General features: G+C 36.9%; 1 protein-coding gene across 4 annotated transcripts in view; it reads left to right on the top strand.

Annotated features, from left to right (window-relative positions):
- Positions 1–13273, top strand: part of LOC125273503 (immunoglobulin-like and fibronectin type III domain-containing protein 1) — a 37705-nt gene extending 24432 nt beyond the window's left edge. For all 4 annotated transcript variants that reach the window (XM_048198941.1, XM_048198940.1, XM_048198942.1 and 1 more), the window contains 12 exons: positions 1681–1805; positions 4813–4957; positions 5048–5341; positions 5481–5777; positions 5878–6057; positions 6139–6267; positions 6515–6823; positions 6907–6992; positions 8092–8284; positions 9255–9551; positions 10116–10442; positions 12688–13273. In XM_048198941.1, the coding sequence (XP_048054898.1) occupies positions 1681–1805; positions 4813–4957; positions 5048–5341; positions 5481–5777; positions 5878–6057; positions 6139–6267; positions 6515–6823; positions 6907–6992; positions 8092–8284; positions 9255–9551; positions 10116–10442; positions 12688–12692 (2387 nt within the window). In that variant the 3' untranslated portion in view covers positions 12693–13273. The remainder of the gene's footprint in view (positions 1–1680; positions 1806–4812; positions 4958–5047; positions 5342–5480; positions 5778–5877; positions 6058–6138; positions 6268–6514; positions 6824–6906; positions 6993–8091; positions 8285–9254; positions 9552–10115; positions 10443–12687) is intronic.
- Positions 13274–13857: the final 584 nt, after the last annotated feature.

The following is a 13857-nucleotide window of genomic DNA, read 5'->3' as shown; positions in this document are numbered from 1 at the left end:
CCAGTGGGTGTTGGATAACTTTGTTTATTAAACTCATAAATTAAAATTCTGTCATTATTTACTCATACTCATGCCGTTCCAAACCTGTATGCTGTTATTTTTGTACTGTCTTTAATTTAGTTAGTTAGTTGGTTAGTTAGTTGCTTGTTTTGGAGTTTGACAGCCAGTGGTCAATGTGCACTGTCATGGAAGATCTATGTGAAAATTCTTTATAAAATAGAATTTTTGTGTATACCAAAAAAATACAGGTTTGGAGTGACATCTCTGAGTAAACTGTTCCTTTAAATAAATTAAATGAAAAAAGAATCTTTATATAATTGGAGGGGGACCACCTTAGTGGAAAAAAAATGTTTGTTTTCTTGTAAGATTCAATAATAAATTGGTTAAAAAATAGTATCCCTCCCAGTCTGCAATGTGCCAGATATTTCTTATGCACTGTTTGTGTGTCTGCCGTTTGTGTATCAGTTTGCGCTTGTATTGTCTTCACCACGCTTGCTTGTCATGCTAAAGGCAAATCACCTCGCTCACTAATCAGAGCAACTGAGACATGATAAGATCTTAATAAATGCAACCAAATATGACCTCACAAACTTTAATTATGAGAAGACAAATATTTCATATGTCTTAGAAGACCTGAAGATTCAAACAGAATACCTACAAGATTATTAATTGCCAAAACACTTGGCATTCTTCACACCTGGAGATTGTAGAGCAAATTCAGCACAAAAGTACGTTCCATATGGATGGTGTCCAGAGAATAAACAATACTAAATGGAAAATGAACTGGAAAGTATTCTAATTGTTATTAGAAAAGCAACAATATTTGATAATATGGTAACACTTTACAATAAGGTTCATTAGTTAACTACATTAGTTAACATGAACTAATAATGAACTACACTTAATCTATGTTATTATTAATTTCAACATTTACTAATACATTATTAAAATCTTGTTAACATTAGTTAGTTATGCACTGTGAACTAACATGAACAAACAATAAACAACTGTATTTTCATTAACTAACGTTAACAAAGATTAGTAAATACAGTAACAAATGTATTTCTCATGGTTAGTTTATGTTAGTTAATACATTAACTAATGTTTAACTAATGAACCTTATTGTAAAGTGTTACTGATAATACAACCAAAAGCATTCAATTATTTGCTCCGTATTGGTGAAGCTGACGAATAGTTCGAGTGACTACTAATTCAGAGAATTATGTGAATTAAACAACTTCACCTAAGAGTAATAATTATGCACTTTTGGAATGAAAAGAATGACTGTACAATAAGTCAGTTAAAATGTGTAGTGGCCCTTCAGAAATGCTTCATAACTGCTTTTTTATCATCACGACATGAGTTCTAAGAAGACACGGATTCTAAGAAGTCAGCACTGAAGATATGTCAAGACAATGATCACCTGATTTTTTTTCTCACAAACTTCTGTTAACTTTCATTCACATTTGAATGACAGTTATTTCATTTTAACACATGCTATAAAATATGTATGTCAGTACTTACAAAATATAACATTTAACTGTTGTAGAATTGCTACAGCAGGCCTCAATTAATGTGTGGACTACAATTTACCTAGCAATGCAGCAAAATGATAACTATGCTTGAACAGTAATTAATTCCCATGCATCTAAATTACCCCCAACCCCAAATCGCCTGCAGATCCTGGTGTTCACTTTGCTGCTGGGCTGGAAGACTGCAAAGCAATTGTGGGAGAGGCAGCTGAACTGGTCTGCAAACTCAGCAGTGCTGAATGTAAGGGTGTCTGGTCCAAAGATGGCAACGAGGTATAAAGATGCCATGTTATATATGTATAAATAATATGTAGGGATGCTCTGATCAAGATTTTTGCAGCTGATACCAATGAACATTTTAACAAACAAGGCTTATGAAAAAAGCTATCCATATTAGGATGTTTTGGCTTATTAAAGAGCCTACAAGACTTAGGACCCTATTTTAACAATCTAAGTGCATTGTGTAAAACGCACGGTGCACTTAGGGCATGTCCGAATCAAGGTTATTATAGTTTTGCATTTTTCATTAGTTTTTATTTTTATTTCGTTTTGATTTTTTGTTTTCAAATTCAGTTTAGTTTTAATTAGTTTTTAAAGTGGGTTTGCTAGTTTAGTTTAGTTTTTATTTTTTGAAAATGCTTAGTTTTAGTTTAGTTTTTATTAGTTTTAGTGTTAGTTTTAGTCTTTTTTTGTAATTTGGGATATTTGTCAGGGGCAAGATTCAAAAAGGTCAGAAAAAGTATTGTGTAATAATAACTCAACAAAAACATCATACAATTTTAGAAAATATTCATTCAAAAATGAAACCAGTACATAAAATGTACATATGGGCACAAATATGTAAACAGTCTCAACACTCCGCAGTAAGTGCAAAATGTGTAAGTGACGTGTGCCAGTACAAAACCTAAAGAGCAAACAGACTAAAGAAGACATACATGAACCGCATGTATTCAACCCATTTTTAAGCCACAAGACATTTCTGTCAGATTGTCAGGGAGCTCAATCTGAGAAAAGAACATGACAAATAAAAAAAACAAAAACAAACAACAAAAAAAGACAACTTTAAATACAGCTTTTCAATTTTTTTTAGTGTGTGTGTGACACCTTCACAAAATTGCCAAAAAATCTACCAAAAATCTACACATCTTCTATACAGAATTCACACCCTATACAAATACCACAGCTGTACAATTTTCACACCCTAAACTAAATTTACAATAGCCTACTCGTCTGGATTGAAGCAGCAAACATTCAGTGTAAAGGCCAATTCACACCGCACCGACAAACGCCAACAAACTCGTCTGTTGGAGTTTGTTGGATCGGTGTGATACCCCTGTTGGCGTTGGTCTGAGTCGGTTTTCACCGGACTGAACATGTTTAATCGGCGTTAGTTTGGTAAATTAGTCTGAGCATCCAACAAACGGCAACAAACTCTGACGTAATCTGACCTGACTACGAACCGTTGCCATGACGATGAGGCAAGTCCCCTGCAAAGACAGCTGTTTGATCGCGCCCGCGCCTCACGCACACACAACAAAGCAGCGGAAATGTGACATCGCAGCTTGTTCGTTATAAAAAATAAAATACAGTTAAAAAAAAAATTAAAACATACAAAAGGTACAATAGTCCATAGTGCAATCCTTGCCATTCAGCAAGAGCACGTTAAGAGAGGTAACGTTAAACACCATGAGCAACGCAGGTTTACCTTCAGTGACACTAAAACACTGTAAACTTGATTTTTTTCTCACAGTAATTTTCATTTTGGGTGAACTATGCAAACACATTTGGATTGAAGCAGCAAACATTCAGTGTAAGAGTAAACAAATGACATTATTTAATATTTGAATCACAGCTTATATAGTGTTTTAACATCTACAACCCAAGTGCGTTTTACCTCAAACTTGCGACTAGTTAACTTGCTATAGTAGCAATCGCTTCTCGCGTCGACATTAACACACTGACAAAGTTATATTCAGAATTAAAAATATTTTTATAACACTTTTTAATGTGTGTTTGTGTAAAGGTGTTCACGAGATACCAACCTTTAGCGAACTTGCTTTCAAAGTCGAACACTCGTTCTCATGGAGACGCGGTGTGCACTGACGGGAGGGGCTGTGTGTGTGTGTGTGTGTGCGCGCGCGCGTGTATGTGAGAGACGCAGGAAAAGGAAATGCAGCTGAACGTTATTTGCTCTATGAAAGACATTGATAAAGACGAAAACGAAGGACATTTAATCTATAATTTTATTTTATTTTAGTTAGTTTTGCCAAATACACATTGCAGTTTTAGTTAGTTATCGTTTTTTTGTAATGCCTCGTTTTTATTTTATTTCAGTTAACGACAATGTTTTTTCCCACCTAGTTTTCGTTTTTTCGTTCGTTTTCGTTAACGATTATAACCTTGCTAGGTACGCAAGCAAGGACAATAGCGAAAAATGGCAGATGGAGCAATAATAACTGACATGATCCATGATATCATGATAATTTTAGTGATATTTGTAAATTCTTTCTAAATGTTTCGTTAGCGTGTTGCTAATGTACTGTTAAGTGTGGTTAAAGTTACCATCGTTTCTTACTGTATTCACGGAGACAAGACTGTCGTTATTTTCATTTTTTAAACACTTGCAGTCTGTATAATTCATAAACACAACTTCATTCTTTATAAATCTCTCCAACAGTGTGTAATGTTAGCTTTAGCCCGTTAGCCACGAGCACTATCAAACTCGTTCAGAATCAAATGTAAACATCCAAATAAATACCATACTTACGCGATTAGACATGCTGCATGACGAACACTTTGTAAAGATCCATTTTGAGGGTTATATTAGCTGTGTGAACTTTGTTTATGCTGTTTAAGGCAGTCGCGAGCTCGGGGGCGGGGAGCACGAGAATTTAAAGGGGCCGCAGCCTGAATCGGTGCATATTTAATGATGCCCCAAAAATAGGCAGTTAAAAAAATTAATAAAAAAATCTATGCGGTATTTTGAGCTGAAACTTCACAGACACATTCAGGGGACACCTTAGACTTATATTACATCTTTTGAAAACATGTTTTACGGCACCTTTAAACATTGTCCAAAATGTGACTGAGGACAAAAACAAATAGGAACACTGCAACTCCTAGATTTAGGTAAGAGCAATGAGAGACTGTTAGGCCGATACCGAGTGATCAGAGCATCCCTAATAATATGATTTATGGTATGTGTGTCTGTCTGTAGTCATTAATAGAACACATACACACTGTTTTTTTTTTTTTTTTTGTTTTTTACATTTCTGTGTAGATTACTGGCGCCACTGAGGGTATAACCATCAGTAAAGACGGAGTCATTCACAAACTGAAAATTGCCAAAGTATCGGAAGAATTTGCTGGAAAATATCGTTTTGAGGCTGATGGGCGTAAAACCGAATGTGTGATTGCAGTTGAAGGTTTGTTTCCTAACATCTGCTAATTTGTATTTCATATGCGCATGTTCTAAATTTCACGTTTATACTTTTTTAAATTCTATTTGTGTTAAGATCCACCAAGATTCAATGCCAAGGAAATTGAAGTATTTGCAAAACCGATTGTGGTCAAACACAATCAGAAAGCCACCTTTAAAATTCCATTTATTGGCCGTGAGCCATGCAAAGTTCAGTGGTATAAAGATGGTGAAGAGCTCATGCCAGACGCTCACTGCAAGATTGAGATTTCAGAGGGTGAAAGTCGTCTGCTTCTCACCAAATTACAGCGTAAAGACACTGGGGAGATCAAAATCAAAATCAAAAATGAGTTTGGCACAGTGGAAGCCATTTCTAACCTAGCTGTGCTTGGTAAGTAAAAAAAAACTCACTAATAAATCAGGCTGTATTTTTAATAATAATGTAGCACACATTGGTAACAAGTTTGTATACCATTTTGTTCAACATATATTGTTCAACATACCAAAGTTCAAATATTTACCTCATTTAGATAAGCCTACCCCCCCACTTGGACCTCTGGAGATTGTTGAAGCAACTTCCAACTGCATCGAGATCAAGTGGAGACCACCAAAAGACAACGGTGGTTGCCCTATTAAAAATTACATACTTGAGCGCAACCAAATTGGACGCAACACATGGAAAAAATTAGGCCAGATCCCAGGTGAAGCCCACTATAAAGACACTGATGTTGACCATGGAAGGAGATACTGCTACCGTATCAGAGCCCAGACTGAAGAAGGCACCAGTGAACTGATGGAGACGGAGGATGTGCAGGCTGGCACTAAAGGTGACTTACTAAAATAATCTCTGAGAGAACTTTTGTGCTATTCAGTCACCATCCAGGCTATTTCAGAAGGTCAAAACCTGTCAACTGTCTTCCTTTCCAGCATATCCTGGTCCGCCGTCTGCTCCTAAAGTAGCCAGTGCCTTCAAAAACTGCATCAACCTGACATGGACTCCCCCAACCACCACTGGAGGAACCAATATTTTGGGTTATAACTTAGAGAAACGCAAGAAGGGCAGCAACTTGTGGGGCCAAGTCAATCCACCAGAGGAGCCAATCCAAGGTTTGTTTCTCAAATTTTTACACAAGTTACAATGAACTACTGTCTGATAGTAATGTTTTACCTCTCAATTACCCTCCACAGCAAAGAAATATGCTGTAAAAGATGTAGTTGAAGGAATGGAGTACGAGTTCCGTGTGTCCGCCATCAACATATCTGGAGCTGGTGAACCAAGTCACCCCTCAGAATTTGTGTTTGCAAGAGATCCAAAAAGTAAGTAATTTCTCAGGTAGCTCATTATCTTCAAAAAGAGAAGAGGAATTCAGTATTCTCAAGGCTGTGCATTTCAAAAAATTAACCATGTTCTCCCAGCAAAGATATGCAAAAATTGTGTATTTAGGTCGGAATTTTTGGACTTCAAAAAAAGCTTTTTTTAACTCCTCTTGCACTCCTCCCTATTTTCTCTTATAATCTTTCAACATTTTCTCATACAAATACTTTTGTCTCAATTTCCTATCAGAACCTCCTGGTAAAGTCATTGACCTTAAAGTGACTGACTCCTCCTACACTACTTTGTCCTTGTCTTGGACTAAACCAAAGGAAAACCCTGGGGTTCAGGATGAGGCCAAGGGGTACTTTGTTGATATCAGGCCTGCTGAGAACCCAGAGTGGGATCGATGCAACTCAAATGCCATCATCATGAACTCCTACACTGTAAAGGGAATGAAATCAATGGCCATGTATTGGGTTAGAGTGATCGCCGTCAATGAAGGTGGAGAGGGAGAGCCACAAGAGCTGGACAACTACATTTTGGCTATGCCTCCTCCAGGTGAGTAGCATCACACATTGACCCCTCATTTTCCATCACTGTACTGGATATATCACATCACTACCATAATGTTTTTTTCTTAGTGAGACCAAGATTCACAGATACTAAGATCAAGAGTTTCATGGTGGTCAGAGCTGGAAATTCTGCACGATTCAACATCAACTTTGAGGTAATGGGCAATACAAAAAGCATACTTTTAGGGTACGTTTATAGTAATCGATCTGTAATTACTATTCGAATTTGACTACGTTGCTTTGCTGGCCGTAAATGCAGTGAATCAATGATAAATCCCAAGCATAAAACTCACAGTTATAACTAAATGCACTGGGTGTCACTGTGCAGCGTTAACAAGTTGATTGTATTTGATCACAGGACATTGTCGTCTGCCTCGTGAACTTTGGAATTACTTACGTAATTTAAATAAATGAATATTTGAATATTTGGTTTTTATGAGCCCAAATATTTGAATACAATATTTTTGAACAATGCCCATCCCTAGTTTACACGACAACGATGTAAAATGTATTGAAGACAACGCTGTCAAAACGATCCCCATTCACACAGATCCACAAAAACGGCTAAAACGTTATATTATGCATGCTAGGTCAGTAGTTGGCGATGTCACTTTGTAAGAAAGACTACATGCCTGCGTACATACACATTCTTTTACAGAGCACTCACGCCAAACGCGCATCCCTGTAAACTAAACGTAATATGCATGTGCATGCCATCACTGTTTTCACAGATCCAGGTTTTTGTTTACAGAGTTTTGCAGTTTTCAAAAACTTGTACTTTGAAACACATTTTTAAAAGTTTCGCTGTTGTTGTGTAAACGAACGGTCAAAACGCATACAAAGTTTTCCATTTTTTAGTTGAAAATGGTGTTGTGTAAATAGCCCCTTAGAGACCAAACCAGGGGTGTAGCAACCTTTATCACTATATGTTAAATAAGTTTGCCTTATAAGTCACTTTTCGAGAGACAATCATTTTATACTGCCTGTGGTGCAAAGGGAAAAAATTGAACTGCTGTAGTGCAGAATCCAGTCACACATCCTCGATTCCTTGATCAAAAATGTACTGTTGACTTGCATCAGCAAATCATTTGGGACTACTGGCTGAATGTTATGTAGCCTAATTAATATCTATGAGCTAGGCTATAATGTGCTCCCTCTCCATACTTTTCAGATCTTTCCTACTCCCCTCATTAGAAGTACATTTTGCATTTGCCACATGTCTGATACATTTTCTATATAACTTTTTTTTTACAGGCTTCCCCTTGGCCTGATGTCATCTGGCTTAAAGATGGCGTTCCTGTGTCCAAACGTGTCACTATTAGTAATGCTGAGGGAGGCTCTCAGATCCTGATCCCATCTGCAGAGCGTTCCGATACAGGAATCTATACCATCGTAGTCAAGAACATTGTGGGGCAAGAGACCTTCAGTATTGAGATTAGAGTTACAGGTAAAATGAGGGAACCAGTGTCTGTGAACCTGTTTGTATCATCTTTAAGATACCATCTTAAATCATTTGTACATAGTTTGTGATTTCTGTGCCACTACTGTAGCATCACCAAACATACAGAACTTTAAAAATATGTGTTCCTAAATGGTCCCAGTCTGTCACTGGTTGAAAAAGAGCCACGCCCCCAATTCACACCATTGATTAAGCCATGTTGCTATGTTGGGCTGGTCAGAACTCTTAAGCAAGCAGAGCAACGTTTTGTAAGTATTGTAGCCACAGAGTGCGTATACTTTTCAGGGAAATCATCTTATTAGTGACTGATAGTCCCTACATATTAAGCAGGGCCAATAGAAAGTATTTTAACAACAAAATTTTAATCAACAAAAGAAAAATGTACACTACCATTCAAAAGTTTCTTACGCTCACCAAGGCTGCATATATTTGATCAAAAAATACGGTAAAAACAGTATTATTTTTACAATGAAAATAACTTTTCTATTTTAATATAATAAAAACAATTTATTTCTGAGATGACAAAGCTGAATTTTCAGCATCATTACTCCAGTCTTCAGTGTCACATGATCCTTCAGAAATCATTCTAATATGCTGATTTGTTGCTCAAGTAACATCTCTTATTATTATGTTGAAAACTAATGTTCTGCTTAATATTTCTGTGGAAACATGAGATACTTTTATCATTCTTTGATATATAGAAAAGGAAAGAACAGCATGTATTTAAAATAGAAATGTAAAAATCTTTACTGTCACTTTTGATCAATTTAATGCATCCTTGCTGAATAAAAAATTTAATTTCCTGAAAAAATACGGAACCCAAAAGTTTGAATGGCAGTGAAGATTTGTAGATAGTTATAAAAAATTATATGCTCAACCACGCTTGCTCTGTAGAGGAATGTACATATAATAGCCTTGATCTGCCAGTCCTGATGAACTACTGATTGTTTTGGTATAGACGAGCCAAAGCCCCCAGGTCCCGTAGAGTTGGATGAGAATGTTCCGGGCACAGTGACAGTTTCCTGGGAACCATCCCCAGATGAGAAACGCGATGATCGCCTGCATTACACGGTGAGCAAGAGAGACTCCAGCAAGAGGACCTGGCACACTGTAGCAGACCGTATCTTCAACAACCGTTTCACAGCCTGTAACATCATGCCAGGGAGAGAATACCAGTTCCGTGTGTACTCCAAAAATGACATTGGCCTGTCTGTCCATTCGGAGTCACCAAAATGGCTAATCACATGCAAGAAAGGTTTGTGATTATTCATGCATTATGAATGACCAGTCATTTTATAAAAAGTAGATTATATTTATCCTAAATGCAAATAATGATAGATAAATATTACACAAAGTGATGGACGATATGAGTGGTTTTTAACAGTTTTTTTGCTTCAACACCCAGATTTTACAGATTTGGGCATCTGTAAAATTCTCAACACAGTACCAAAATTGCTGATTTCTCCACCCCTTAAATTTATTTTTTTTTTTTTTTAAAGTCTATTTATTTTGCTACACTAACTCTACATGGTTACACTATATGGTCAGTTGCATTCTGTTATTTGCTGTTAGCATTGTTTTCCCCCTTTCGCAACCGTATCAGACCTGTAACCTGTTTTTGGATTGCCACCCACCAGTTGAGAACCACAGTATATGCGTTCTTTGTTCTAATGCAAGTTCTACCACTAGGGGGTGTCTGTTTACTGTAGACACTCTGCCTGCAGATACACTACAATGTGACCCTTCACCCACCCACTGACATGTGAAGGTCACAGCCTTTATGAATTGATTTTTAATCATGCTCCTTGATCTCTTGCAGAAAAATTCAAGCTGAACATCCCAGAGTCCAAGACCTGCAACTTAGAGAGGCCTCCGAAGTTTATGGTCCCCCTGAAAATCCACACGGCCCCACAAGGCTACGAGTGCTACATGAGCTGTGCCGTGAGGGGCGATCCCGCTCCCCACATCACCTGGTACCGCGACAACGTCAGCCTCAACACTAACACCAATTACTTAATAACTAACACCTGCGGAGTGTGCTCCCTGCTCATTCTCAGGGTTGGACCCAAAGACATGGGAGAGTATAAAATCATCGCCGAGAACCCGCTGGGGAGAGCAGAGTGCTCTACCAATCTCACAGTGAGAGGTAAGGGTCTAAGTGAAGAACTCGCCTCACTGGATGAAAGTTACACCATTAAGTACCAGATGACAGCTGGGTTTCCCAAAGCTCAGTACAAACTGTACAATTGTAGAAGTCGTACTTTATCTCTAGACAAGTTTCCCAAAAGCATCATTACCTTCTTAAGTACCATGTACCATGTACTTAAACCACACATAAATCCTCAGATCTTGTAATGCTTTTTTAGTATTAAAAACTGTAACTTTTATTAAACTTTGCCTTACAAAAGCATCATTTTTTTCTACATGTATATTCAGTAATGTTTAAAAGGTTAGTTCTCCCAAAAATGAAAATCATGTCATTAATTACTTACCCTCATGCCGTTCCAAACCCATAAGACTTTCACAAGTTCACACTTACATATAATTAAGTAGAGTAAAGGTTATGCGTATTTGGCGTGCTGTCCAGGGGGAGGGCTCCGAGCTCGAAATTTTGGCCTGAACTGAGAGTACTCCCCCCGGTTGTGATAAGAATAGATAGAACAAGAAGTGAGGAGATGGGGTGGTGGAGAGATGTTGATAAACTGTTAATGGGGTATGTCTGCCTTATATATACCTCTTATCAATAATTGAGTTGATTAACTGAATGCGCTCCTCTCGTGTTAATTATCTGAACGTGCTCCTCCCGAACTTTGTTAATAAAACATCATTTTGTTCATTTTCGGAACACAAATGAAGATATGTTTAATGGCAAAACATAAACAAAAGCTCAACCAAACCTAAATGACATGCAAGAACAAACCTCTTGCAGAAACTCAAATGTGCTACATAACACACGAGAATGAACCTCATTGGTTAAGCAGCATGTTTGAGCTTCTAGAAGAGGTTTGTTCTAGCGAGTCATTCAGGTTCGGTTGAGCTTCTGTTTATGCTCGCTAATCAAGGTTTTTGATACGTTTGAATAAAAGTCTTAATTCAGTTGCAGTTGTATAGACTGTAGGGGTGAACCTGAATAGAAGACGATTCGATGCTTTGATAGGAGGAGCCTGATTCGACTACCAATCTCACAGTCGAATCTTCTCAGAGGTGTTATGAAACGAGATATGGGGGTGCTCAATATCGGATTTTACATAGACGTACCGGTTCTCTCCCAAAAGGTTAATATACAGCCTATTATGATAATGCTGTAAACAAAAATGTGAAAAGAAAGAATTTTTAATAAATATTTTTAATGAGCTTGAATAAATCCAACCACCCCGTGGCAGATTTAAGTTTCACTTCCATGATCCGTGACCGACAGAGGAGCATCTTGGTGGCAGGGATTAAATCTTTAACAATGTCTGGGATAAGAAAATCTAAAGTGTAGAATTGGATGCACTTTGAAATGGTAAAAGATGATCCAAAAAAAAACGTAAGATGCAAGTTGTGCCAAAAGCTCATGTTCTACCACAACGACAAACACTGCGGCGCATTTCTGCCGGCCAACATTAATGAGTTGACTAGCGCACTATTTGAAAAGACTCAAACGGACACAGGCAGATTGCTTGAAAGACTGGATTTTTTTCATTTTAGCTGGTTCTAATTTGATTTTTGGATGCTTTGAATGTTTAGCTCATTAAAATGATCTTAATTTGCGTTCTAAAGATGTACGAAAGTCTTACAGGTTTAGAATGACATGAGGGTGAGTAATAATTTTCATTTTGGGGTGAACTAACCCTTTAATAACTTTGTTATGTTATCTTGTCCAGTGCCTTGATAAGATAACATAACTTTACATATTCAGCAGCATTTTCAAACTAATTTCATGTTGGGGGAAACAAACTCCTGAAGACACACTGATAACAATGCACTTACTTTTTACTTAATAACAAGAAATCTATGTGCTGGTTTGGGAAACTGATGTTGATCCATCCTAGTACAGAATGATCTTGCATGATCTGCAACATTCTTGGAAGACCCAGAATATGCCAATCAGAAAAGTTACTAAATGGCAAAATGAAAACATCTAATTGCTTCTGAATCCAATTTTACAAAACATCCTATCAATGCACCATTAACTATCCACATGCAGTATAATGTTTCTAAATATAATTCTAAATATATCTTTGGAAAACAAAAGAATAACTTTAACACTTCTATTTCAAATGTGTAAGTATGTTTACTCATAAAAGTTACTCATAAAGTAAATTCAGTAAGTTTAGAACATTTCAAAACATAACATAAATAAATTGAATCTACTGTAACACCTTAACCATATTTTCTTTGTTTTTCAGAATAAAACTATGGCGAGTGGAAGATGTCAAAACTTACATCTTGCAAATCATCATGTTGTTTTCTGGATTTTAGGCCCTTTGTAGAACAACAGCATTGAATATTTTTGGAGAAAGATGTGGCTTGTGGAAACGCTATGCCCTGCGTGTTCTTATTAGACAAATAATGATAGAATCAAATGCATGTGGTAAAACTACATATAGTCTTATTGTGTTTAATAGCACAAAAACCTAAAACTCTATGTGTTGTGCTTCTTGGATGGCTGATGCTTAATACTCCATACTGTCCTAGTCCTGTTTGACAATGATTTTACTTCAGCTTAGCTCAGGTTTGGGGGGGGGGGGGGGTTATTTTTCTTGTATGCTATTTAATTTATTAATTTATTTATTCTTTTCTTTTGTGTATGTTCCCTGCTCTTTCACAAATTCAATTACACTGTATTACAGTAAAAAAAAAAAAAAAAAAAGTCCTTTTTTTGCTTGTATGGAAATGCTAAAATGTAAAAGAAGCTTTTGCTTCTCAGATATGCTCTATCAACAAAAATGGTTTGGTGTAAATAAATAAAATATTCAGGTTCTTTGAACAGTGCACTTGTGTACAGACTGTTATTGTACCTGCAAAGTGACTTATCATTATAAATCCATTACGGTGCATATGAATTCATAAAGCACAAGAATTTTATTATTATTCCATGATCGTATGGTCTTAAAATTCTCAAGAGCCGTGTTTTTCTGATCTATTCAAAAAGAGAGAAATACTATACAGAAGAGCCAGATAAACGCATGCTGATGACACCATAAAGTCTCACTTAAAAAAGTAAAGCCTGAACATGCTGTCCTCGTTATATTTGGAGTATTTAACTGCCACTAAATTTTGTAAATGGCCTGACAGTGTCGAGCAAATGTAACACCAGTACAGTGCTCCTGTGGCGTAGTTATGTATGTGCTCATGTGCATATGTCACACTTAAGGGTCACTACATCATGATGAGTTATGACCTCTCTGTCTCTTCTGATCCATATATGGGCCATAACGCCCTGGCCTCACCATACCATTGTAACATTAAACTCCTATCCAACAAGCACAGGATTTTCAGTCTTGGCCAATTAAAAGTTAATGCAACCCATTTATATCATTAGGAATCATTTTTCTCCAAAAACAATGGCTTTTTCA

This window comes from Megalobrama amblycephala, linkage group LG8 (genome assembly GCF_018812025.1).
Source record: "Megalobrama amblycephala isolate DHTTF-2021 linkage group LG8, ASM1881202v1, whole genome shotgun sequence".
Taxonomy (NCBI): Eukaryota; Metazoa; Chordata; class Actinopteri; order Cypriniformes; family Xenocyprididae; genus Megalobrama; species Megalobrama amblycephala.
Note: the sequence above shows the minus strand (reverse complement) of the source record. Positions and strands in the feature narration are given on the sequence as shown.